The sequence below is a fragment of the Thunnus maccoyii genome, chromosome 2, assembly GCF_910596095.1.
Source record: "Thunnus maccoyii chromosome 2, fThuMac1.1, whole genome shotgun sequence".
In the NCBI taxonomy this organism is placed as follows: domain Eukaryota; kingdom Metazoa; phylum Chordata; class Actinopteri; order Scombriformes; family Scombridae; genus Thunnus; species Thunnus maccoyii.
This window is the reverse complement of record NC_056534.1, coordinates 3,971,029-3,998,735: the sequence shown is the minus strand read 5'-3', so window position 1 is coordinate 3,998,735 and position 27,707 is coordinate 3,971,029. Positions and strand designations below refer to the sequence as shown.

At 42.9% G+C, this 27,707-nt stretch overlaps 1 protein-coding gene across 2 annotated transcripts in view; it reads left to right on the top strand.

Annotated features, from left to right (window-relative positions):
* The window catches only part of usp34 (ubiquitin specific peptidase 34), a 79,945-nt gene that overhangs the window by 33,881 nt on the left and 18,357 nt on the right, over positions 1–27,707 (top strand). Inside the window, exons 13-46 of one of the 2 annotated variants that reach the window (XM_042429081.1) lie at positions 676–806; positions 1,618–2,339; positions 3,291–3,505; positions 4,547–4,665; positions 4,781–4,908; positions 5,123–5,212; positions 5,366–5,461; positions 6,637–6,719; positions 9,472–9,626; positions 10,419–10,532; positions 10,676–10,775; positions 12,019–12,181; positions 12,306–12,432; positions 12,850–13,000; positions 13,121–13,221; positions 14,530–14,745; positions 14,838–14,963; positions 15,125–15,247; positions 16,623–16,706; positions 16,903–16,989; positions 17,098–17,298; positions 17,389–17,471; positions 17,561–17,601; positions 17,794–17,918; positions 19,185–19,337; positions 20,792–20,896; positions 21,053–21,108; positions 22,300–22,604; positions 23,812–23,975; positions 24,134–24,199; positions 24,645–24,791; positions 25,188–25,244; positions 25,593–25,670; positions 25,781–25,875. In XM_042429081.1, the coding sequence (XP_042285015.1) occupies positions 676–806; positions 1,618–2,339; positions 3,291–3,505; positions 4,547–4,665; positions 4,781–4,908; positions 5,123–5,212; positions 5,366–5,461; positions 6,637–6,719; positions 9,472–9,626; positions 10,419–10,532; positions 10,676–10,775; positions 12,019–12,181; positions 12,306–12,432; positions 12,850–13,000; positions 13,121–13,221; positions 14,530–14,745; positions 14,838–14,963; positions 15,125–15,247; positions 16,623–16,706; positions 16,903–16,989; positions 17,098–17,298; positions 17,389–17,471; positions 17,561–17,601; positions 17,794–17,918; positions 19,185–19,337; positions 20,792–20,896; positions 21,053–21,108; positions 22,300–22,604; positions 23,812–23,975; positions 24,134–24,199; positions 24,645–24,791; positions 25,188–25,244; positions 25,593–25,670; positions 25,781–25,875 (4,807 nt within the window). Of the gene's footprint in view, positions 1–675; positions 807–1,617; positions 2,340–3,290; positions 3,506–4,546; positions 4,666–4,780; positions 4,909–5,122; positions 5,213–5,365; positions 5,462–6,636; positions 6,720–9,471; positions 9,627–10,418; positions 10,533–10,675; positions 10,776–12,018; positions 12,182–12,305; positions 12,433–12,849; positions 13,001–13,120; positions 13,222–14,529; positions 14,746–14,837; positions 14,964–15,124; positions 15,248–16,622; positions 16,707–16,902; positions 16,990–17,097; positions 17,299–17,388; positions 17,472–17,560; positions 17,602–17,793; positions 17,919–19,184; positions 19,338–20,791; positions 20,897–21,013; positions 21,109–22,299; positions 22,605–23,811; positions 23,976–24,133; positions 24,200–24,644; positions 24,792–25,187; positions 25,245–25,592; positions 25,671–25,780; positions 25,876–27,707 lie in introns of both variants that reach the window. The other variant, XM_042429073.1, reaches the window with a different exon arrangement.

Here is a 27,707-nt window from a genome sequence, read left to right as displayed (position 1 = left end):
GCACGAAGTCAGACACATAAACAGCATTGAGCATCCGGTCAATTTTCAAAATAAAACACCCCGTGCAGACTCCTAGGATAGATAGATATTACTTTATTGATCCCCAAAGGGAAATTCAATGGTCGTATATCAACAATAAACGCAATTAAAACAGATGAATAAAGAAACCATTTAACTACGTAGCCTAATTAACCACAGCAGAAGCATAAAAATCAACGAAAGCTGAGCAAGTTAACAAAATTGGGCAGGTTAGTTGCCCTGCTACTGCAGTAATTACGGTAGCCTTAAGGAACTTTATCAGCTTTGACTAGGCTGCTGTAATTACTGTAGTAGGAGTGCAACTGACTTTAAACAGCGCAAGGCTTCCCGCAGTGAAGACGCTCCGCTTCTGACACGCTCCTGGTGGAACAGGGCGCCGTGCAGAGGACGGAGCAAAACCGCGTCGGAGCCGGAACGCGGCGCACACGCGCCTGCTGGAATCCCGGCGTAAGACAGATCCTCCTCAGATAGTTTCATCCAGTGAAACAGTAACACGTCAGGTCAAATTTAGCAGATTTCTCCAGTGTGTATCGACTTTTCCTCAAAGCTAATGTTTGTGTGTTAGCTTTGATTTCCTTTTCCGCGAGAAGTTCTCAGTCTGTCTTCTTCTTCTTCTTCTTCTTCTGTGGCCTTCAGGTTCGCCGGCCGCCAGCCCGGACAGCAGCGATAACAGCGACACTCAACACAGCGGAGGCAGTGACATGGAGATGGACGACCAGATGATGACGGGCAGCAAGAGGAGCCAGCAGAGGCTGTCTGACACAGAGGTACACACGCACACGCACACGCACACGCACACACACACACTAACACACACACACACACACACACACACACACACACACACACTCACACGCACACGCACACGCACTTACCTTTCATTTGTCATCGAGGCAGCAGACGTATTCAGAGCAAAGTTTCAACAACAATAAAAACAATAAAATGAGAGCTGAGTAAATGTTCTCACTTGTATCTTTCACTTTATATCATTATAGAATCATTTATTGTCATCGTCTCAGTATGAGACTGTTTATATTTATCGCAATTTACAAATTATTCTGAACTTTCTGAAACACCAACTGTTGACATCTTAAACTCAAACCTGCCTGCTGATGCCTCCATCTTTAAAAACTCATGTTGTTCGGCCGAACATTGTTCAAACAAACCAAATACTTCAGACTCAGTTAATATGAAATCTGTGCAAAACGACACAGAAGACATCTAGATTATTATATCCATTTATTTTGATGGAATGACGCAGCCAGAACAAACATTCCTGGGTTTGAATGTTTGTGTCATTATTACATTTGTGATGTTTCCATCTGTGTTATTCTAAATTTGAAGAAGCTCAGCTGGACATTTAAAGGGGAAATCCAGCAGATGAAAGGTCGGAGAGGTTGTGCAGGTTTCTCAACAACATAGAGCTGGTACTGTGGATTTTCTGCTCTCCTTGTTTCCTTCAGGTTCTGTTTTTAATCAGATCCGTGATTGATCGCCTGCAGCAGACGTCCATCCTGCAGCAGACGTCCGTCCTGCAGCGATTAAAACGATAACATGTGTCTTGTGTTGTGTGGTCAGGAGTCGATGCAGGGCAGCTCCGATGAGACGGCCAACAGCGTGGAGGAAGGCAGCAGCGGGCCGGGCAGCAGCAGCGGCCGCAGCGAGGCTTCCAGCAACGAAGCCGCCTCCAGCAGAGCCAGCCAATCAGCAGGCAGCCCCGGCAGCGAGATGCACTCTGACGACATGGCGGACAGCGAGGCCTTAAAGGAGGAGGAGGAGGACGACGAAGAGGAAGACGATGAGGAGGATGACGACGACGACGAAGAGGACGAAGACGAGGGCAACCGGTCGGCCGCCGAAGGCGGGCAGCAGAAGGAGCCCCGGGAGCAGGCAGAGTCGAGGAAGAGGAAGGCGGGGGAGGCGCTCGGCGAGGGGCCGAGCCAGGGGGCGGGGCCCAGTGGATCAGGGGGCGGGGCCAAACCAAAGGTTCTCCCTTTCAACCCAGAGACTTCTGCCGTCATGGTTACAGCAGCATCGACATCATTGGAGGGCCGGATGAGGATGTTGGACGCGTGTTCGGCGTCGTCGTCGGCTCGACCCGAGGCGGCGGAGCCCCAGCAGCAGCCGCCAGACATCGGCCCCTCCCAGATGGTCCAGGGGCCTCAGGAGCCCCCCTGCCTGCCGCGGCCCGGGGACTTCCTGGGAGAGGCCATGGGCAGCGAGCTCTTCAACTGCCGGCGCTTCATCGGCCCCCAGCACCACCATCACCATCATCATCATCACCACCACCATCATGAAGGGTAAACGTCTCAAACTAACAGCTGTTCATTTGCCTTCCAAACACTAACAATAAATAAGTGATATTCTACTGATTGATTAGTTTTTCACCCACAATAAATCATTAACACAGATACTCACAGGAGCCTGAAACGTTCGTTACGTCTCAGAAAATAAAAAAACATTCTGATGGTTTTTTCTGTTCTCAAGAGTCTGAAGTGAAGACAAAGTGCAGCAGGTAGCAGGAAGACAACAGGAAGTGCCAGCAACAGACACTTGTTTCATTTTAACACAGAAAAAAAATGTTTCTTTGAAGATAAAGTAGAGCAGGAAGGGTTTGGGCTCATTAAATCTTTTTTTGTTCTTTTTGTCCATCGCTGACCACTTTCAGGTTTCTGCTACGTATCAAAGTTGTTTTCTTTTGGTTTAAATTTGGAAAAGTCTTTTAACAAAAACAAAAGAGTCTGAGCTGAAAATCGAAACCAAAATCCAAGTGGCGTGCAGGATCTAAAATAGTTCTGCCCTGAGGTTTTGGAGAGCGCTAGTGAAGTTAAAAATGTAAAAGGTTGTGGCAAAGAAAAGCTCACAGGATCACTAAAGCGAAGAGTTCATCCTCCGTTAGATTTAACGGCAGTCTGCCTGTTCGATAATGCACCACTGCATGAAGACGACACGAGAGGAAAGATCAGTGTAGAGAATTTAAAAAAAAGGGTTCATCCTCTGGTGAGCTGCCTCTAGCATTAATATGTTTTATGTTTACGTTTGAACAGTTTGGCCTGATAATAGAGCTGCATTAAAGGTCAGGAAGTCACCAAAACCATTGATATTCACAGCAAGTTTCATTAAAATCCAGACATTAGTCATCAATATTTTCATCAATATTCACTTCTAAATTCATGTAAACAGTAATTTAAACCCTGTAGTTTGACATCGTGATGCATCTGGTTGATTGATCTCCTCTTCCTCCTCCTCAGTCCCATGGTGGAGGACATGCTGAGCGCCGACGACGTCAGCTGCAGCAGCTCCCAGGTCAGCGCCAAGTCCGAGAAGAACATGGCCGACTTCGACGGGGAGGAGTCGGGCTGCGAGGAGGAACTGGTCCAGATCAACTCGCACGCAGAACTCAGCTCCCACCTCCAGCAGCACCTCCCCAACCTGGCCTCCATCTACCACGAGCACCTGGTGCAAGGTGAGAAACAGTCACGACGTCGAAAAGTTGGAACAATCATGTTATTTTAACTAGGGATGCACGATATTGGATTTTTTACCGATATCTGATATATGCTGATATTTTTCTCCAGCTGGATGAGGAGACTATTATGCGTGCAAGCATAGATTGTACTAAGTATGATCAAGAAAGACAATATATGAAGGAAGAACTCAGGAAGACTGGAGTTCAGGAGCTCAGCATTAAAACTTTAATGAACCTGCCAAGTGGGAGCAGCAGCAGAGTTTGCATTGAGTTTATTAGACAGACAGGATTAATGTGTAGGATTTAATCTCTGGTCCACACTCCGGAGCAGAAGGTGGCGGTAATGCACCTAATACGCTGGTTGCCAACCGCCGTTATAAACCAAAAAGAAGGTTTTTTTCCAAACAGAGTGGTACATCCTGTCAGCCGAGGTGTTTCCTATCTGTGCAGCAGCTCCTCGACGGACTGTTTCACGCCGACGGTCCCGGTGTTTCCTCCACCGGCTGCACTTCACTCAGGCTGCCTGTCAGACCAGCTGCTTCTTCCCACTTTATCCTGAATAACAAACCGGTGCTCGGTGCTCCAGTTGGATCCACACGGAGAGCCGGGGCTAACGTTAGCTGCAGGAGCGTTAGCCGCAGCATGAACGGAGGGAAGCACAGCCAGCTAGCCTCTCAGCTAACGTTAGCCTCGGCTCTCTGTGTGGGTCCAACAGGTTAAAGTGGGAAGAAGCAGCTGGTCTGACGGGCAGCTGTGTGAAGCACTGGGACCGTCAGGGTGAAACAGTCCGTCGAGGGAAGCACAGTCAGGCGGCGGAGGGGAAGGCGACATATCAGCCTCTCATAAGCAGCAGAATTTGCCGATGCCGATATTTGATTTTAGAGCTTTTATCAGCCGATACCGATGACGTGCCGATAATATCGTGCATCCCTAAGTTTAACCGTCAGTTTTTGTGGTAAATCTCAAAGACTAAATAATCGTCAACCTTCCAGAGAATAAGTGAAGCTAACACTCTGTGAGTTCTCTGTGCTCGTGCAGGTCCAGCTGTTCATAAACATCAGTACTCCAGCAGCCACGCGGTGACTGACATCAACCTGGACAACGTTTGTAAGAAGGGCAACACTCTGCTGTGGGACCTGGTGCAGGACGAGGACGCGGTGCGGCTTTTTTTTAAAACGAGCTCAATGTTCAGCTTGTGTTAATGATTAGCATCAGCCTCGGTGTTCACCTGCCTGATCTAATCAATGTCATTAATCTGTGTGTGTGTTTTAGATCCACCTGTCTGAGGGTCTGATTAATGAAGCAGAGAAGCTGCTGTGTTCGCTGGTCTGTTGGTTCACCGACAGACAGATCCGAATGCGCTTCATCGAGGGTTGCCTTGACAACTTGGCTCATCACAGGTAAGTCCCGTTTCAGAGCAACGGTGGCTTTTTTTTTATGCAGGTTTCCTACCAGGAAACAGGAAATCTGCTACAAAATGAGGCAGGAAATACTGCAAACACAGCAACAAAATAACATTTCCTGAACACTTGTTAGAAGAATCTTTTCTCCTTGTTTTTTTGGGTCCTTGTGAAAAACTATAATCCTTTTTTTTTTTTTTCCACCTACCCTCAGGTCGGTTGTGGTTTCCTTGCGTCTACTACCGAAGCTTTTTGGCACTTTTCAGCAGTTTGGCTCCAGCTACGACACTCACTGGATCACCATGTAAGTTACATCATATCATCAGTAAACTCTTTGAACTTCTACATACACACCAAATTTTATCATGTAAAGGCTCAATGAAAATATCTTAACAGTCTAAAAGTAATCCATCTCAGTTCTTCAGCCTTGTTCTGATGTTGTCGTTGGTTCTGTCAGGTGGGCTGAGAAGGAGCTGCACATGATGAAACTGTTCTTCGACAACCTGCAGCACTACATCCAGGAAGTCCGAGAACACCGGCACAAGTTTGCACTGTGAGTCTGTCGACAACACGTTAACCTCGGTCACGTTCACGAGTCCTGCTGCACAACAACAACTAGATTAAAAGCAAGACAGTCACATGTTGTGACGTCAGCTTAGATGGTAGTTCATGAGATTTTTGTTAAACTGACAATTGACTGAAGCATCTTAAGGTGGTACTCGATAAACACCCAGTTCCTCGTGTCTATTACAAACATGCTTAAACAGTAAAACACATCAGTTCTTGTTCACCTGATGGATTTTTACCAGCTGTTTTAAAGCTATAATATGTAATTATTCCACATTAAAATGTCTAAAAACAACTAGACCTATGTTATATATTTTGTTGAGTTGTGTACTTACATTATCTCAAATGTTTCCAACAAGTTTCAAACCCAGAGAAATCTGTCATTTAATCAAAGTAACGGTTTCATTTGGTCGCCTGTTGATGGCGTCATACCTCCTCTACCAAAGAGTAAACAGGCACAAGATACATACGGCGGCGCTGTGTTTGTCCGCTACAATGGCGTCTACCAAAGAGTCACTTACACACATACAAGATAATACATCGGCGTTGTGGTTGTTCCACACAAACTGTTATAAATTGATTTTTATTCAGTTTTAAGTCACATTTTCATGATAAATTTAGGTCGTTTTTAACTATATCTATTAGCCAGAAGAAGGAATTTAGTCGTTGGACGTCTGGATCTTAAGTTATCAGAGAAATAAACTGGACAAACGTTAGCAGCAGCTCGGCTAACAGCCCCTCCAGGAAGTCCGGTGGTCACCAAACATCGTCGGAGAAATATTGATTTTTTTAGGTGAAACAGCTTTAATTAGTATTTTAACGATTTTAATCTCCGGGTCCGTTTGTTCTGGAGAGGAGGAGACCTGAATGATGAACACTGGAGTAATCCTATCCCGGTGAAGCTGGTTATTTAACAACAAAGACAACAACTCCCATGATCCCTTGCTACTTCACACCGTCATCACACTCCGTCTGTTGTTATTGTTTTGATTGAGACGCCGAGCGGCTGAAATTACATATTGTGCGTTTAAGAGTTTATCTAAAATCACATTAACCCGCAGGAAAGTTATGAATTTGATCTAAATCACATGTCTGTGCTGCTACTGACACACGTGTGTGTGTGTGTGTGTGTGTGTGTGTGTGTGTGTGTGTGTGTTACAGGTACAGCCACAGTGCGGAGGTCCAGGTCCGTCTGCAGTTCCTCACCTGCGTCTTCTCCACACTGGGATCTCCGGACCACTTCAGTAAGATTCAGCTTCACTTTATTCAGCCGAGGAAACAAAACAACATTTAAAGTTTAAACTAAAACTAAACTGCTCCGTACTACTATTCAGAAAATAAGAATTCATTTAAAAAATAAAAAAAGGGGTGCAACGGATCACAAAACTCACGGATCGGATCAAAAGGTGACAAATAAAACTTTGCTTTCCTTTTAATCTGTAAAACTCTTAAAGCAAGAAACTTGTATCCATGGTTTTAAATGAAAACAACATTCAAGATGTCCAATGTTTAAATAAAATCTAAAGATACATAAAATATTCAAAGCTCAGTTGTTAAATTAAAGTGCCTTCCTCCTTTAAACGTGGTAGTAAATGAAACAGCAGCCTGTTCTCACATCATCACAACTTGATGATAACTTACAAACACACGTCTCGTCCTGCAGCTTGTTGAACGAGCCGCCAAACAAACATCCACCGCTAACGACCAGCGTGTAAACAAAGCTGCAGACGTCACTTCAGACCCGTTAGACGCTGGTTTGCTCTTCAGAATCTCTGTTAGCGACACGCTGCCTGTCTGTCTGTGACCTGCACTTACAGCAGTTTGTTTACTTTGTCTCCAACGGGACGTTTAAATGTTGCGGTTCACGTGTGCTGAACTGTGGGCTGAACGGGTCGACTACGTTCTGTTAGACCGCTTCATACTAAACATACACACTGACCAAGAGTCCTTCCCTTGTGCTCTCATTCACTATTCACTACATAATAAACACTCTCCAGTCAGCAGCCAGTTGAGATTTTAGACACTAAATCAACAACATTTTGCAGCTTAACTGACAAAGATCCAGTGTCATATATCCACAGTTTTATTTTAACATGAAACAACTGACACATAACACACTTTTCTATATATATTCATCAAGAAAACAAACAAACATCACACCAAGCTTCAAACCAACTTAAAACATGGACACGCAGAAACAAAACAAACTGTAAACAGCATAGAAAGTATTTGAAGCTTGATATAAGATAATAACACTAAAAGTTAAAATAACCTTTTTCCATAGTTGTCCTGCATCACCTCTAATCACAACAACTGCTAGTAAAGGTGCTATAGTCTCTACTTTTCTCACTACATTGTGGTGATTTTTGAGGAAAATTTATAATGCATAAAGATTTAAAATGTAGATACTGCAACAACATGTCAGAAGGTAAATATAGAGGATTATGTTGCACTTAGTCTGTGATATGAGAGAAGAAGAGATGTGTGTAATCCTGCTGTAACACCATCATAGCTGCCACTAAACCAAGTCAAACTGATGAATATTAACAACGTTTTGTGATTTCCAGTCGAAAAAAAAGTCGACGCTGCTCCAAAAAAATGTGTGATGACAGTTTGACATCAGCCAAAAAACATAATGATCTACTGTACAGAAAGTGTTATTACACGGATAAAAACTGTCTGCGAGATGATTTTCATACTATAGTGAACGACTGGAAAGCAAAACAGCTGCCTGGAAAAGTTTGGAAAAAACACATTGTGTTGCTTGGCTTTGCAGAACAGCGATACATTTTCCTGAAGTGAACCGTATTTAACAATAGTTTGGAAACCGAACTCCCTGATGTGTGTGTGTGTCTGGTTCTCTGAGTCTTCTGGAGGGGGCGGGGGGGGCGGGGGGGGGGAACAATGCTAATGCTAATAGACCTCATTATGCAACCTGAGCTGCCGTACTGAGAACAATGCCCCCGCTGTCTCGCTGTGCAAAGAAAAGAGAGAGAGAGAGAGAGAGAAAAGAAGGATAAAATATAATCCTCATTCTAATAGCATTTAACCACATTTAGACCAGTTTGACAGCAAGTTTCATCTAAATTTAACTGACCGGTTTTTAAAAAAGCCTCAATTCCCTAAAACACACACAAAAAAAAAGCTGTTGGTGCTGTCAGTGTTTCCCTCATCTGCTTCATCCCAGACCAGGAAAAGTCTGGGAATTTGATCGGAATTTTTTCTTGGAAAACCGAGGAAGTTAACAAATGTGTGTAACTGTGCAGGAGAGCAGCAGGATGAGTTACCAAGCTTCATAGAAAAACATGTCTTCTTCTTCTTCTTCTTCTTCTTCTTCTTCTTTAATAGTGCTTCATAGAGGCAGAGAAACACAGTCAGACTGCAGAAATACACAAACACACACACACACACGCACAAAAGGAATTAAAAGCTAAATTAAATAAAAAAGCTTATTTTTAAAAGAAGAGAGCGTCGGATGTTCCAGACTCTAGCAGCAGGTTTGGATTGCACTCTGGGAAACGGAGGAAGCGGCTGTGCTGTGACCTGAGAGGAGTTGTTGTTGCTTTCATGCTTTTAAAATATGTCTCATCTCATTTAAGGCTTTTAGGTGTAACAGAAAGTGTCGTACAGATAAATTATGCAAGTTTTTAACACATTTTTCTTTTTGAGAGATGAGTATAGAATATAAAACATCAATAAACCTCGGCAGCGAGGAAATATTATAATAAATAGTCCACGTGTGACCTCACAGGAAAAGATATGGTGAGAATAATTGTTATGTGTGATGAGACTCTGTGTTTGGATGTGATTGAACTCTTGTGTGTGTTTGTCTCCTCCTCTCTCTCTGTCTCTGTCTCTCTCTCTCTCTCTCTCTCTCTCTCTGTCTCTCTCTCTTTCTCTCTCTCTGTCTCTCTCTCTGTCTCTGTCTCTCTCTCTCTCTCTCTCTCTCTCTCTCTCTCTCTCTCTCTCTCTGTCTCTCTCTCTCTCTCTCTGCAGGACTGAGTCTGGAGCAGGTGGACATCCTGTGGCACTGCCTGGTGGAAGACGCCGAATGCTACGACGACGCGCTGCACTGGTTCCTCAATCAGGTCCGCAGTAAAGACCAGCACGCTATGGGCATGGAGACCTACAAACATCTCTTCCTGGAGAAGGTACGGTGATGGTGGTGACGGTGTTGTCTCTCTCTCTCTCCTCTCTGCTCTCTGGAATATCTGGGAATTTTTGAACATTTTGTTCTTGGCAAACAGCGTCGATGCCTCGCTAACTTTTTTGCTCTGGGAATTTTTCTTTTCTGGAAAACCTACTCTGAGAATTAAGCCAGTTTGGATTTGTTAGTTTGATTGTTTAGATAATCTGATGACTCAACTTGTAGAGGCCGTTTCCAAACACTACATATTGGATGGAAATGGAAACGGAGCACAATTCTGCGACTGTGTGACTCATTTCTTCACTCTAAACTTGTTCAGAAACTTATTTTAATGGGAAGTCGGTGTAATCCCAGTATCATAGGTTTCCCAGCTTGCATTACATTTCCAGAACAACCACCATGTTTTTTTTCCCAGTTTGGAAATAAGAAGCAAACATCAGAGAGCTGTCAATCACTTGTTGGACAGGCTTTTCAAAATAAAGCTCGGTCGGTAGCGGATGAAGAGCGAAGTGAGGCTGTGAAGTCGTTTAGGGAGGTTAAGAACATGAAGAGTTTTGATAAAGTCTTCTGGGAGTTTTTAAAGAAATGTCAGGGACTCTTACAGATAAGTCGCTTTACAGCAGAATTTAGTTTCACACGTTCATAAATTTCCTCCGCTGGATGTTTTCAGCTCAGCGGGAGTGGAAACAGTCTGACGAGCGCCACTGAAGCAGCAGCTGTGTGTTGATGTTGGTTTGTGTGTGTGTGTGTGTGTGTGTGTGTGTGTATGTGTGTGTGTGTGTGTGTGTGTCTCCAGATGCCTCAGCTGAAGCCAGAGACCATCAGCATGACGGGTCTCAACCTCTTCCAGCACCTGTGTAACCTGGCCCGCCTCGCCACCAGCGCCCTGGACAACGCTTCCAGCTGTGAGGTACGCAAAACTCCTCTGACTCATCATCATCATCATCATCATCCGTGTTCTGAAAACAAAACAAAAAAAACACGACATACCGGAGTAGACAGACAGACGGACGGACGGACGGTTAACTCTCAGTCCTGATGTGTCTCTTCCAGCTGTGTGGGATGGACCAGCTGTGGGGGATCGCTCTCAGAGCTCAGTCCGCTGACATCAGCCGCGCCGCCATCCAGTACATCAACTCCTACTACATCAACGGTCAGTTAAATTAAACATTAACCCATAAGAACCTTCTTCTCCTTAAAGGAAAATTATAGGGAATATAAAACAGACCACGAGGAACACATTTCTTATTTATTTTATTTTATTTTGAAATTCTACCTTCAGTGTCAAAGATCTGTAATGTAACATATATGTCATAACGATGTTTCCCTAACTTGTTTTTGTTCAAGAAACGTGGTCAGAAGAGGTTAAATGTCATACAGGACGTCTTATTAAATGGGTTGAAACCTTCCTTTAGTAACAAGCTTTTTTAAAATTAGCTAGTTCTGTCACATTTGCTGACCAGGCACACCGCCGCCATTTTGGAAGTGATGTCACGGGTACACAGATTCACACATTGTCACATGACTGCAGCAGGATGTTCAGTAGACGTCACTTCATGAGTTAAAATCAAGGATGTAAGCTGTATAAGGAATTTTCCAGAACATTGAAAGGGTTGGTGACTCCTGTGTGTCCTTATGGGTTAAAAAGAACAACAGAATATTTAGTGTCGCTACAAGATCTTCAATGTAGTTTTTCATGTTTTATATCTTTAAATCACAGTCGATGTGTTAAATATGATACATATTCCAAGCTGAATGTGCTTCAGTTGTTATTTAGTCATTTCTTTATATCATCTGTATCATTTTGGATGATTTTATTAATATAAAACCCCAAATACGATGAGAATAAAGCATCAAATCAAAAGAGAAACATTTTAAAGTTAAAGTGAAAACAAACCTTTAGAGATGAATCTAAATTTATAAGATGTGACAGTGGATGTAAGTATAATATTATAATATTATATAATATATAATATATAATATTTAAAACACACAGTTACAAAGCGCTTCACACACACACATGCAAAATGGAAACAGATCAATAAAGTAGACAAACACGACACAGAGAGAAATCAACCAGAATGAAATAAAACAGGACACGTGGAACAAGGATTCAGCAGATCTAACCAGACAGTGGAAGATGGTTCCAGAGGATCAGAGAGGTCGTGTAGTGGAACAAGGAGCTCAGAGATGTATCTGGGGGGGCGAGGTCGGGATCTTGTAGGTTATTCTGAATTTTACCGGCAGTCGGTACAGGGGTGATGTGGGACCTACGGTGAGTTCTGGTTAGAAGTGTAGCTGCTGTATGTTGGAGGCAGGTGTAGAGGCAGTTACAGTCGTCTAACTGGGAGAAAATGAATGTGTGTGTGTGTGTGTGTGTGTGTTGACGTCTCCAGCTGGTAAGACGGGTCTGGAGAAGGAGCAGGAGTTCATCAGGAAGTGTATGGAGAGTCTGCTGATGGCTTCAGCCAACCTGGAGAAAGACGCTCACTCCAGTCTGACCAGCATCGAGAGAGGCCTGCTGATGCTGAAAACACACCTGGAGGCCTTCAGACGCAGGTACACACACACACACACACACACACACACACACACACACACACACACACTCAGATATAAATCAATACAGACGACATTTAAACACATTTCAACATTTTTTTCTCTCTGTCTCCGTCCTCGTCAGGTTCGCCTACCACCTGCGTCAGTGGCAGATCGAGGGGACGGGCATCAGCAGCCACCTGAAGGCTCTGAGCGACAAACAGTCTCTGCCGCTCAGGATCGTCTGTCAGCCCGCCGGCCTGCCTGACAAGGTGACCGGTCTGCCTGTTAGATGAGATCAATCAAGACGTTATAGGAGATAAACTCACAAGCTTTGCAGCAACGGCTTCAGTTTGGCCTCAACTGGAAATAAATGAGGCTTAATTATTCAAATAAAATACGAAGATACAGTTTTTCTATTTATTGTGTTTCTGTGGGTCATGACCATAATAAACTAAAAAACATTGTAACAGCATTGTATTAAAAACTTGTATTAAAAGAAGATACTGCCACTGGAGGGCGCCAACATTTAATAAACTCTACACATCATTATCTCAGGAGAAGAAGATTAAAATAATGCTGGTTTATTATATTCTCTCAAGCTGCATTAATCAGACTGTCATTGTTAATATTGATCCATGTCATTAGAACTGATGTCTTTTTGTTGTTGTTGTTGTTTTTGTCACCAGATGACCATCGAGATGTATCCCAGCGACCAGGTAGCAGACCTGCGAGCGGAGGTGACCCACTGGTACGAGAACCTGCAGAAGGAGCAGATGAACCAGCAGGCTCAGCTGCAGGAGTTCGGCCAGAGCAGCCGGCAGCCGGGAGACTTTCCAGGTGAACACCCGCACAACGAACATCTCTAGATCACTTGAACGGACGGATCGGTCGATCCTTCTCGGTTTGATACAGTTTTAAAAAGCCTTTTGTGAGCCGCTGTGTCTGTGTTTCCTGCAGGTGGTTTGATGGGACCGGTCAGGATGATCTCATCTGGTCATGAACTGACCACCGACTACGACGAGAAGACGCTGCATGAGTTGGGCTTCAAAGACATGCAGGTGACCGCTGGGTTTCTTTCCATATGTCTGTTTCCAAGCTAACAGTCAGTTAACTAAAGAACAACCAACAGGAAGTTAGAGGACAGTTTGGTCAAATACAGAGATTTGAATAAAAGCTTGATACATTTTTTTATTGATTATAAATCATGTAACTCATAACACATGGTGCAAAAACTGTTACTGCTCGTCTGCTGAAGGCGGTTTTACTTCAGTTGATGACAGGATGAAGTAATGTTTGTATAACTATTAGCCTCAGATGAACTAACACGCTAATGTTATTAGCATGGTCACTGCTAACATGCTGAACATCATGCTAAACATGTGCTGAAGGTGCCCTGCAGAGATTTCTTGCAAAAAACACTTAAGTCTACTTTCTTTGTTTTACACCAAAACAAAGTTTGAGGCCTAACAAATATCTTGAATGCATTTACTCGTTATAAAACATTTGCAAAGATGATTCTTTAACCCTCTCATGCATGAATTATTAAATCACAAAAAAAAAAAAATATATTGTTTATTTTTACTCCATGCATCAACGGAGTAAAAAGTGATTTATGGAAATCAATATAGGCAAAATATATTATTTTATGACTAAGAGCAAACGGTGTGAATACACATATGAACATTAAATAACAACAACAATAGAGAAGATATTTGAGGCCCAGTAGACCCTTTGATTCATGACGTCCACTGGAGCAGACAGATACAAGAAAAATATGATTAAAAACTTGATGAAACTATTTCAAACATCTTATTAAGTTGAAAAATAGACTTTTTACCGGTTAGTATTTAACAGATATTCCTGAGCTACGTGGTGCATTTCCCCCTCCCTCCGCCATGTTGAATTTATGATTCAATATCACAAAATCACAGAGAGTCAGAAATGATATTCAGATGGATTTGTAGACTGTAAACTTTGGGGGTTCAACACCTGCTAGTTGGGACATGATGCTACAACGTAAATGGTTCAAGATGGCTTCCAAATATCCGTCTGCTGTAGTGGACGCCATGCATGAAAGAGTTAAATATATTTAAACCTGCGTTATTCAGATCCACTCTTACATTGGCTGTATTTGTATATCGTTGGTTCCTTGCTATATGTCTTTCATAGAAATGCATTCAGTTCAAAGTAGCTTTGACTGATGAACACTGAGTCTGAAATGTCTTAAAATGGTCATTAAACAGAGAATAAACCCTTTTAATTCCATTTTTAGACATTTTTAAAAGTCACACTGTAGCTTCTAATTGGGAAAAAATGTACAGCAGAGATGATTAATCGCTGAGTCACGTGTGTCCGTTTGATCCCAGATGGTGTTTGTTTCTCTCGGAGCTCCGCGGAGGGAGAGGAAGGGGGAGGGCGTCCAGCTGCCGGCGTCCTGCCTGCCGCCTCCCCAGAAGGAGCACATCCCCATGCTGCTGCTCCTCCAGGAGCCGCACCTCACCACGCTGTTTGACCTGCTGGAGATGCTGGCCTGCTTCAAACCGCCCAGCCCCAACACCGAGAAGGTCCACGACAGTCCCGAGGTCGGTGTGAGAGACAGAGGAACGTAACATAACACACCTCAAGTATTTACTCCTTATAATGAGAAGAATTAACGATGTGTTTGTGTATTCAGAGCACGCGCTGTGAGGAGCTTCACCTCCACGCTGAGAATCTGTCTCGTCGGGTTTGGGAGCTGCTGATGCTTCTTCCTACGTGTCCCAAGATGCTTCAGGCCTTCCAGAACATCTCGGACGACGCGGTCAGTCGCCACCAGCAGCTTTCACGACTTCACTGCACCAACATTCAACAATCATACAGATAGTAGAAGAAGAAACATGAAGATGAATTTTCTCATGCTGTGTTTTAACCTCTGAATAACTGAACTTGTGTGTGTGTGTGTGTGTGTGTGTGTGTGTGTAGAACGGGGAGGGTCTGTGCTGGAAGGAGCTGCTGAGGATTAAAAGTCCTCACAAGCTGCTTTACGCTCTGGAGATCATCGAGGCTCTGGGCAAACCCAACCGACGCATCCACAGAGAGTCCACCGTAAGAGACACAAACCACCACCTTAAACACTCCGTCTACATTAATATAAAACGCCTGGTTTTGGAGTTTTGTTTAACACATGAAGGCAGAATAAGGAGGAAAGAAACATAAAAGAAGAATCTTTCATAAACTGAAATGACTCAGTTACTGTAATACATTTTTATAACAAAACCATCTATTTTAAGCACATTCTCAGTTATAAATATGTGTTAATGTACATGAACAACATCAACACAAACCTATAAAAACACAACACTATAAAAAGTTTTTATCAAGTCAGTCATTGATATTTAATGTTGGTGTCATTTAGACATAAATACAACCACAACACATGGACTTGTTTACTAGACTAAAAGGTATAATATGTAATTATTCCACATTAAAATGTCTAAAAACAACAAGACCTATGTTATATATGTTGTTGAGTTGTGTACTTACATTATCTCAAATGTTTCCAACAAGTTTCAAACCCAGAGAAATCTGTAATTTAATCAAAGTAACGGTTTCATTTGGTCGCCTGTCGATGGCGTCATACCTCCTCTACCAAAGAGTAAACAGGCACAAGATGCATACGGCGGCGCTGTGTTTGTCCGCTACAATGGCGTCTACCAAAGAGTAACTTACACACATACAAGATAATACATCGGTGTTGTGGTTGTTCCACACAAACTGTTATAAATTGGCTTTTATTCAGTTTTAAGCCACATTTTCATGATAAATTTAGTTGTTTTTAACTATATCTATTAGCCGGAAGAAGGATTTTAGTCGTTGGACGTCTGGATCTTAAGTTATCAGAGAAATAAACTGGGCAAACGTTAGCAGCAGCTCGGCTAACAGCCCCTCCAGGAAGTCTGGTGCTCGCCAAACATCGTCGGAGAAACACTGATTTTTTTTTTTTTTTAGGTGAAACAGCTTTATTCAGTGTTTTTACCTGTAATCTCCGGGTCCGTTTGTTCTGGAGAGGAGGAGACCTGAATGATGAACACTGGAGTAATCCTATCCCGGTGTAGCTGGTTATTTTACAACGAAGACAACAACTCCCATGATCCCTTGCTACTTCACACCGTCATCACACTCTGTCTTTTGTTATTGTGTTGATTGAGACGCCGAGCGGCTGAAATTATATATTGTGCATATAAACACTTATTTTTTGGCATTTTTGCCTTTTTATTTGAGAGTCAGTGTATCGAGACAGGAAACAAGGGAAGAGAGAAGTGTGTAACATGCAACAAACGTCCCGAACCGAATCAAACCGTGGACGTTGCATTTATATGGTACGCCTTAACCCTTTGAGCCGCCCGTCCTGTGTGTGTATCTTACTCTGTGTGTGTGTGTGTGTGTGTGTGTGTGTGTGTGTGTGTGTGTGTGTTTGCAGGGCAGCTACAGCGATCTGTATCCAGACTCAGACGACTCCAGTGAGGATCAGATAGAAAACAGCAAGAACACCTGGAGCTGCAAGGTACAAACACACTAGTGACACCACAGTCCAAACAAACCGCAAACACACGGTTTCCTTCTCTCACTTTCACCGTCTTTCAAGTTCAAATTATTATCAAAGTAAAGATGAAGATAAAAATATCACACAAAGAAAACCAGTCCAGATCTGAGCTTTAACAACAGAGCAGTCAGTTTAAAGCTTTTTCTTTCTCTCTCAGTTCGTGTCGTCTGGAGGCCTCCAGCTGCTCCTGGAGATCTTCAACTCAGGCATCCTGGAGCCCAAAGACCAGGAGTCCTGGACTGTGGTGAGAGAGTTTAAGTCTAACTGAGTGAAATAGACTGAAGAGCATCGTTTTGAACAGAACAATAAGTAAAAACAGCCTCAGTGAGCGTCTGGTGTTGATCCTCTGCAGTGGCTGCTGGACTGTCTGGCCTGCCTGCTGAAGCTGATCTGCCAGTTCGCGGTGGACCCCGCAGACCTGGACCTGGCCTACCACGACGTCTTCTCCTGGTCCGGCCTCGCAGACAACCAGCGCAAACGGGCGTGGCCGGGCAAATCCCGCAAGTCTACGGTGGATCACGGGAAAGGCCTGCACATCCCTCGACTGACCGAGGTACGTTAAACGCTCCGCCCGGTCGGTAACGGGTACCAGCTTTGCATTCTGGGACGTCATCATCAGCTGAACTGTCTGTTGGGTCCGCAGGTCTTCCTCAGCCTCGTCCAAGGTACCAACCTGATCCAACGTTTGATCAACGTGGCGTACACCTACGACAACCTCGCACACAGGTGATGAAATACAGCAAACAACAACAATAATAATAATAATAATAGTGAATATATCGAGTTTTATTAAACACTTTCTTCTTCTTCTACAGAGTTCTCAAGGCTCAGTCTGACCACAGGTCCCGACATGAAGGTGAGGATTTATAGAACTTGTCTTTAATCTTTATATATTTCAACATAAATGATAAAAGTATGAAAGGAAGAAGGAAATCAAAGCATGCAGAAGGGATTTAGAGTCTGTCTCCTCCCCACAAAACAAATCAAACCGGATGCAGGATAAGAAAACAATCCTGATGTTAGAAGTTCTGTTTTGTTTCCCCGTCAGTGACTCATTACTCCATGTGGCTGCTGGTGAGCTGGGCTCACTGCTCCTCCACCGTGAAGTCCAGTCTGGCCGACAGCGACCACCTCCACGACTGGCTGAAGAAGCTCACCCTGCTGGTGCCGGAGGTGAGTGTCCGGGACCGAGCAGTAAAACTCTTTAGTCATTTATTTACAACTTCATTTCAAATTAACAAATTATTTTTTTCCAAAATACAAAAATAGAAAAAACTAGAAGAAAGTAATTTTAAAAACTAGAGTCTTTTAACTCAACTTGATGTCGACTAAACAGCTCAACAGACCTGATAAATGACACATAAACTATTAACTCTACAACACAACTGAATCTTAATCTCAACAAAGATTTAAATCAAGAAACTAAAACTATCTATCAAAAGCAAGAAAAATAAACTTAAAGCCCTAAAGTAATTAAAGTAAACTGGATCCTCTGGCACGCTCCGGTCGGTCTCTTCCACTTCCTGCCCGCCGCAGTATAAGCGGCCATCTTTACCGGTGGTCGGACTCTTTCAGCCAGAGGGAGGACTCGCTGGATCCATGACACAAAAGACAAATCAGGATTTAACACAAGCAGGAAATATTAAAGACAGGATGTTGTGCACTCAAATTAGCAAACAAACTGTCAATAATAAACATAATAATATGAAAACAAAAGACTTTGTGATTATAAAAACAGAAAACTACAAACACTGGCTCACATGTGGTGAGCCGGTCCAAACATCCACAGGTCCTTCACGAGTCCAGGATTATCCATAAAAGAATGAAATCTTCTTCCCTTTTTATGACAAATTATCTTAAAGTGTTAAAGTGTTCGTTCACTCTAATCGTGTGGAGTAATATCGTGAATCTTCTTTAAACTCAGCTTTTGATTTGTTGTTTTTTTGTTTGTTTTCTGATGTGTTCAGTTATATAAATTAATGACAATGACTTTATTCAATATTGAAGCCTTAATCACGTATATAAATTATTAATCTATGCTTAAACTTTCACTTTTCTATTGACAGAAAAACGTCTGTCTCTTAGTAACATAACCTGACGACAAGGGAGCGCTTGATTTGATGCACCACTGAGCAGCTGATGAGGAGTGTTTCAGTCTGAACTCTGGACTGAGACGTCTTATATCAGCATGTTTGTCTGTTAGCAGCAGTTGAAACATCAAGTGTAACAGAAGTCTTGAGTTTATATTCATATTCAGCTGGTCTTAACTGGTATGAACACCACAGAAGAAGAGCACAGTAAATTAAATAAAAACAGGCGGCGTGTAAACTAAACAGCTGTTGTTCAGAGCGAAGACGTCAGCTGTAGGTGTAGATGACGTTTACATCAGTTTGATGCCTGACAGTTGTTGTTGTTGTTGTTGTTGTTGTTGTTTTTCAGCCGGCGGTGAGACACGAGGCGTGTAACGGCCTCTACAAGCTCTCTCTGTCGGGTTTGGAGGGAGGAGAATCCATCAACAGATCCTTCCTGCTGCTCGCCGCCTCGACGCTGCTCAAGTTCCTGCCTGACGCGCAGGCCCTCAAACCTCTGAGGGTACGTCTCACACACACACACGCACACACGCACACACACACACACACACACACACACACAGTCAGTACACAGGAAACTCTACTGCAAGCTACACTCTGTGTCAGAAGTCCTCCGGGACGATGATCTGACTCAATTTGAGCTTTGCTACAGTGAATCCGGTCTGTTTCTGTGAGACGTCGTCCCTCTGATGGGATCGACGCCGGAGAGACTGAGACACTCTGTGGATCATAGTGATGAATATACAGAGAATAATCAGCAGCTCCTCTCGGCTTTACGCTGCTTTATAGTGAGTTTCAGTGCATTGTTTATCTGTCCGGCTGCAACTTTACTGTTCTGGTTCACTCTCAGCGCTCTCATTGCTTTATTATTATAATAATAATAATACAGAAAGAAGTACAAACAAACAAGCAAGCAACAAAAAAAAAGATATTTTAAAATATTAAAAGAAAGGAGAAAGAGAAATACAATAAACAATAAAACAACTACAGTGATAAGAAGAGGTAAAGAGGATAAAAAGAGGATAAAACATCAGATTTTCTGTTCCCGAGTGAAGTTCAGCAGCTCTGAGCTCCGACTAAACGAAACATCTGTCCAGCTGCGGTCACATCACCTCGTTCTCTGCCAGTATATCATCAACACTACGGGCTGTGACGTCATGTACGGAAGCATTTTATCGCCAAAACTACAAGATTAAATCAGAACAGATACTTTCTTCCTCTCTTATTGCATTAATCAGCTGAAGATCTTTATACAACATGGACATCAATCAAATGGTGACTGCAATCTTTGTTCTAGCGTTTAATGGTCTCCTTTTCTTTTCTGCAATGCATTGTGGGCTAAAAGTGCATCAACAGCACACTAAGAAAATCACATTATGTTTGATTTTATGTTATTTTGTCACATTTCTTGTGTAAATGCAGCACAGACTTAAAACAAGCTTAGAATTAAACATATATTGTGGGACTGAGACACAACCCTGATGACATCACTACTCCTCCATGTTTGGTTTGGAGTTGAGGGGTCATGTGACGTTCAGCAGCTCCCACATTTACCTGCTGGATGAGCTTTCATGTTCTGATTAAACATGAACGCACAGATTTCAGTCGGACTTTTAAATCAGTTTGAGGAGAATTAAAACACAAAACTTCTGTAAAACATCATAAATACACAATTATATCTTTATTAAGTACCGAAGATCAGAGCGGCTGTTGTTTTATTTTATCAGCAGGGAATTTGTTTTATTTAGATAACAACATCAGGTGATGATATGTCAGTGATTTGTTTTTTTTAGCTAAATTGCTAGCTTTGGCTAATCGATACTGAATTAGTTCATTTATTTGAATTAGGAGAATAAAAATAATAAATATTGGTTTGTTGCATCTTTTATCAAACTCTGACGTTAATGATTTTACTTTGTTCAGAATGTGTTTTAATTGTAAAACTTGTATTTGCAGGTGGAGGATTATGAAGAGGAGCCTCTGTTAAGAACCGGCTGTAAGGAATACTTCTGGCTTCTCTGTAAACTCATCGACAACATCCACGTTAAAGACGCCAGCCAGGTGGGAACCTCGGAGCGCAGCACGAATGATCATGTTGATTAGATTATTTTGTTTGTCAAGTGTTTGCTGTGATGTGTTATTGAACGGTTGCTAGTATTGGTCTGTTTGAACTCACAGAAGGTCTCTCCCTCTCTGTCGCTGGCTGGCTCGATGCAGACCACCCTGCTGGACCTGGACGCTCTCGCCAGACACCTCGCCGACTGCATCAGGAGGTCAGACGGTCACGACAGTCTTGTTATACAATAATGATTTGAATCTGATGATCACGGCATGTTAGAACGATTGATATATTGGTCACCTAATATCTGTGCACGAGGTTGTCCGTCCTCACAGGAAGATTTTCAATTATTGATACTGAACAATTTTTTCAACTAACTAATTGTTTGGTTCTCAAAATGACAAAAAATTGTGAAAAACTCCCCGTCAGTTTCCCCGACCTTGAGATGATATTCTAAAGTTGCTCATTTTGTAATCAACAGTCCAAAACTAAAAGATTTTCACTTTGTAATGATATAAAACGTACACCAGATAAACACCGATTGCTGTCGTTTTGCTTCTTAAAATAGAAATAAAACCCATTTAGTTCATTTTTGTGTATCAGCGCCCGCGTTCATCAAATAATTTGTAAACTACTAAGTGTGTTATCAACACTTAGTCAGACTGACGCTACATTTATAATCTGAAAGAGTCAGTGAACGTCCGCAGCAGCAGCAGAGTGAGACGTCTGTCCTCTCTCCTGCTCCCTGCTGTAAACACACGGAGCTGTTAGTGAGCAGCTGCTCTCACGTCTCTCCGGGTCTCAGCCTGCTCTCAGATGGTTGGCGGGTTGCTCCGGTAGCTGCAGCCTCGCCGTCACACATACACACACTCTCTCTCTCGACTGCACTCCACCACACACGCTACGCACTGAGCTATTCCTTAACGGAGCTACGCTACTTGTATAATTCGTTTTAGTTGAGAATGCTGATACTTAGGCACAGCGGGGGGTCAACTCAGGCCTGACGGGGGTTACAATACACTGGCGTAAACCCTGAAAAACACCTGCTGACAGCTGTTCTATGATGATTTCTGGTCGCTCAGAACGGCTTCATTCAAAGGCGACCATCACAGAGAGAGGGAAGGGGGGACGAGACACGATATTGTTTAAATACGGGGATAACAGCACATATTTTAATAATAATGACGGCAGCGACACTACATGGGTAACCAGGAGAACTAGCATACAGAGCCAGCTAGCATACATCCATCCATTGTTTGGGACCAAACCAAGGAAAGTCTGCACCTAACGATTTGTGACGAATACACGAACCGTTTCACCCCTACTAGGAAATGAACTGACTTCCATTGAGCTGAAGAAGATGTTGTTGATGACACACTGTGACCTCAGCGTTTCTCTCTTCTAGCCGTGAGATCCTGGACCAGCAGGACGGGACCATCGAGGACGACGGGCTGACGGGCCTCCTGCGTCTCGCCACCAGCGTCCTCAAACACAAACCTCCCTTCAAGTTCTCCCGCGAGGGGCAGGAGTTTCTGCGGGACGTCCACAACCTCCTCTTCCTCCTCCCCAGCCTGGCCGACCGCGCTCAGCCCAAGTGCAAGTCCCACGCCGCCCGGGCCGCCGCCTACGACCTGCTGGTGGAGACGGTGAAGGGCTCGGTGGAGAACTACCGGCTGCTCCACAACTGGGTGATGTCACAGCACATGCAGGGTGAGGAACGCCTTCAGTTTGACGTTTTACTGCAGAAAAAGTAACTATTTGTTGATTGTTGGCCGTTGGGGGGCAGAAAACGTGCACATTAACCACCACCGTACCACCCGCCCGATGAATGTAAGTCTAACTCTTCTCCTCTGCAAGCTACACTCTGTGTCAGAAGTCCTCAGGGACGATGATCTGACTCAATTTGAGCTTTGCTACAGTGAATCTGGTCTGTTTCTGTGATGTTATCCCTCCGGTGGGATTAATGCTGGACAGACCGGGACAACGCAACACACTACAGAGACTGAATCTGGTAGCTCACAGCCCACCACTGAAGTGACTTATCCAATCACAACTAGTCCAATGTTCCAGTTTGCAAGAAAACCTTGTACATCACGTAAACTAAAACTAGCATAATTAGCATGACCAGCAGTAACAGCCAACAAAAAAAAACAGAAAAATCATCTTAGCGAAGAAGGAATATACGTGTAACTACGTTAAGAGTATTTACAATTCGATGGACGCACACAACAGTCAAAACTAAAGGCAGTTACACCCGTCTTAGAGCTTGATTAGCTTCAATTTCTGAACACTGAAAGCAAACAGCAGTCTTAAACGAGCTACACAGTGGAGGCGGAACAGACCACTTTGGGGAGGAGGGGAGGGCAGAATAGTCCATGTGGTGCTGGCCTTTTTTACAGCTACACACTACAGAGACTAAACCATTAAGTACTTGTGCTTACAGACGTGTTTTAAGGTGGTTTTTCCACAAAAAACAGTTCAGTTAACTAGTTAAAAAATCTTAAAATCACATCTTCTTCTTCTACACTAAAAAAAAATGCAGAATCTATGAAGATGCAAATATTTTTCCTTTCAAAAGTTAAACTTCTTGGACACTAAGATGTCTCCTCCTTCACTGTAAAGTCTCAGTGAATGATGTAGGTTGAATGCTGGACCCCGATTGTCTCCGAACTAGCTGTGATGTCACAAATCCTGCTCGTAGGTAAACGTCTTAAACTGAGATTTAAGGTGAGCTCAGAGAAACTTTCCTCCTTCAGCAGATGAATTAATGATGAGCTGAAAGAGTTGGTGGTAATTCTCTCTGGGTCGTTTTATTTTGAAAATATGGATTGATGCTTCCTGAAAATACCCCCGGTCTGCAGAAAGAAGCTGAACATTAAAACCTTCCTCCTGCCTGATATATATTTGTTCCCTCCAGCCTCTCACGCTCCGTATAAGTGGGACTACTGGCCTCACGACGACGTCCGGGCCGAGTGTCGCTTCGTGGGTCTGACTAACCTGGGAGCCACCTGCTACCTGGCCTCCACCATCCAGCAGCTCTACATGATCCCCGAGGCCCGCCAGGCCGTCTTCACCGCCAAGGTCGGTACCTGAGAGACAGACTTCAGATCAGATCCTTCACTTTCACAATAGAGCGTAAGATTCTCATCCTCTGTGTGTGTGTGTGTGTGTGTGTGTGTGTGTGTGTGTGTGTGTGTGTGTGTGTGTGTGTGTGTGTGTGTGTGTGTGTGCGCACGCAGTACGCTGAGGATATCAAACACAAGACCACGCTGCTGGAGCTGCAGAAGATGTTCACGTATCTCATGGTGAGTTTTACTGCAACACTTCTAACTTTATATTCTTATAACAAGGCTGCAGAGAGCTGATGCACCGACTCCATCGTCAGCCTGATGTTAAACATCTGCATTGTAAAACATTAGTTTGTCTGCAGATGTGTGAATGTTTGCTCTGGATTTTAGTATTTATTTCTTTATTATTTGACTGTGAAGCACTTTGTGACTGGAGTCTGTGAAAGGTGTTAAATAAGAAGACAAAAGGGAATAAAATGAGATTAAATGTTAACAGTAAAGACACCGTTTTGATTCTGCATCTGTCCAGAAAGTAATTGTTGTCAGTTAAATATAAAAGGTTACCAGTGTGTGATTTATATCCTGCAAACACACAACTGTGATTGTCCTCTGTGGTCGTTTTCTCCTCCTCCTCCTCCTCCTCCTCCTCCTCCTCTGTCTGTGCGTCCTTCCGTCTCTTCAGGAGAGCGAGAGGAAAGCGTACAACCCGCGTCCGTTCTGTAAAACCTACACTATGGACAAACAGCCTCTCAACACCGGCGAGCAGAAGGACATGACGGAGTTCTTCACCGACCTCATCACTAAGATAGAGGAGATGTCCCAAGAGCTGGTAAACACACACACCTTTACACCATCTAGACCAGTAACAACGACTCCTCCGTTATAAAGATCAGAGTGTAAAATAGAAACAAGTCGATTTATCTACCTGGACGAGTTACAGAAAGGTTTAAACATCTGGATTGAGAATAATGTGTGAATGTTTTTTCAGACTTTGAAGGAATTAAGTCTTGACAATAAAATTTGGTTGGAGTTGATCATCATGTAGCACAAAACTCAACCTCTAACACATGTAGACGTTTACAAGAAGCAGCCAAACCAGTTAAAATGAGGAAAGTATGAAGGTTGATGAAGAGGATCAATATAAATACCAGTTCATCATAGAAGTTATAATAAAAATGTGACCAAACGTTGATAGAAACACGTCTGAATTCTCTTTTTCTGTCAGAAAAACACAGTGAAGACTCTGTTTGGAGGCGTCATCACCAACAACGTCGTCTCTCTGGTGAGTTTTAGGAGATTCATCGGCTTTAACGTCACAAATACGTCACTTTGAAATACAGAATTATTAAAAAAAAAATTGGAAATGTTTTTTAACACATGCTTTAATAGTTGTTATTAATGATATTTAACAAAATGTATAATTATAATCAGTGATAAAGAATAATGACTCAGTTCTTGTGTAATTTCAAGTATAATTGTTTTTTATTAACTTCATACTAAATCCTTACATGTCTGTTTTGTTGGCTGCGTACTTCAGGATACTGTATTTATAGTAGTTTGATAAACTGGAGTTAAACTGGAGTTAAACTGGAGTTAAACTGGAGTTAAACTGGAGTTTTCCGTCCTGCAGGATTGTGACCACGTCAGTCAGACTGCGGAGGAGTTTTACACCGTCAGATGTCAAGTCGCAGATATGAAGAACATCTACGTGAGTTTCAAAACACAAAAAATCTAGTACAGATGTAGAAAACGTCACATTTATCACAGCTCATAATCACAATATTCTGCTGAAAACATGCTGCTGTTTTGTGTGATCAGGAATCTCTGGACGAGGTGACCATCAAGGACACTCTGGAGGGAGACAACATGTACACCTGCTCCCAGTGCGGCAAGAAGGTCCGCGCAGAGAAAAGGTCGGTTCAACACACTCAGAACATGGAGCAGGTTTATTAACAGCTGCATGTTACGAGCAGATCACACGACTCTTCTTCACTACGTCATGTTTTCACTATCAAGGTGTCGCCCTCATACACACATAATTGATTCATTGCGCGAGCGGAGGAAAAGTTGAGCATTAAGTTGTCAATCTGGTGATAAATGTACAGAACAGCAACGACGCGTTAACTTGACCAGGCTCACTTAAGGTGGACTGACTTTTAAGGTGGACCAGTAATTCTCATTTTTAGTGTCAATCTCAGGCGCTCTTTAACAGAGAACAGAGAAATGTCTGATGAGTCTGTCTTGAGTTTTTCATATAGCCCCGCCCCCCCACTGTACCATGTATAAAACATAACAACACCTTCATCAAAATATCATTACTCTAAGTTGATACAAAATCCACCATAAATCCAGAATATATTACCAAATATTTTTAATTCAAACAAGGAAAAACTCCCCAAAAAACCCTTTAATGGGGCAAAAAATGGAAGAAACCTGAGGAAGAGCAACAGAGGAGGATCCCTCTACCAGGACGGACGTACAGAATACAGCGTTGAACAGGATAACAAAATTATTACAGATTTATAATATATATAAATATATGAAGAATGTGATGAAGAGGATGGCGAGCAGCTTCCAGGTGTAGACACCAGATAGAGAGAGACAGAAGGAGAAAGACGTCATTCAGAGGTCAGAGGTCAGGCTGAACTCCTGCAGGATGAGGAACCAGATCTGAAACTTGAGGAAATGACAGCGACAGTCAGAGGAAGCAGAGCGGGTCCAGCAGACGGATGCTGCTGCAGTAAGAGATGACAGGAGGAGAAACTAGAGAGAGAGAGAGAGGAGGGGGGGGGGATACAGCTCGGACATTAATGTGCTTGTGGAACAAACAGAGAAGGTCAGAGAGATGCAGCGGTTATCAGAACAGCTGCAATAATCAATAATCTCGTCGGCAGGACAACATTTAGTTAATTATTTGAGACAGGAAGTAAAAAAAAGTTCATTTTTTTTCAATTGAAGCAACATTTTATTTTGAAACTTTTTATGTCCGTGTGTATCTGAAGTCAATACTTTGATCTGTTCTCATTAACAATGTTCTTGTTATTAGAGAACTAATATTATCCAGTAGGCTGTAATAACAGCTTCAAGTCTAATTCTTCATTTAACCCTCTCAGTGCCTCCCTCTTAAAGGCCTTTACACACTGGACGAGATATATTTATATATATATTTTCAAACTGTTGTTTGTGTCATGAGGACTTTCACACAGAACCTGAACATTACGAGGCGAAAAAGCGACTGAAGTTATTTTTTTTGGTCAATTTTTCTGAGTTTTCACACAGTGAATAAAAGCATCAACCAATCAGGAAGCACAGACAGCTGTTTCTGGAGGATGATGTCAACATCCTCCAGTGATGATGATGATCTTGTCCTTCTTCTCCTCTCTCGACAAGAGAAGAGGAGAGCGTTATATCCGTTCAGTCCACACCGGCTCCGACCTGCGTTCAGCGTCTCATGTCCACAGAAGCAGCCGCTGCTTCACCAGGCTGACTGACGGCAGAACGAGCTGTCGCAAATTCGTATCGCTGCCGGTGTGAATCGTTTTGATGTGAACTATTCGCAGGCGATTAATTTCGTGTTGTTTATTTGCGTCGCTGTCTGTGTGTAAAGGCCTTAAGGAGCAATTTCTCCACATCTCTTCCCCTCATTCTGACAAAAACACCTTCTCAATTCTCACATATTTAAGGGAAGAAACAGATAATTAATTTCTTTATTTCACTACACCTGGATAGATCTTTTATGTTCTGC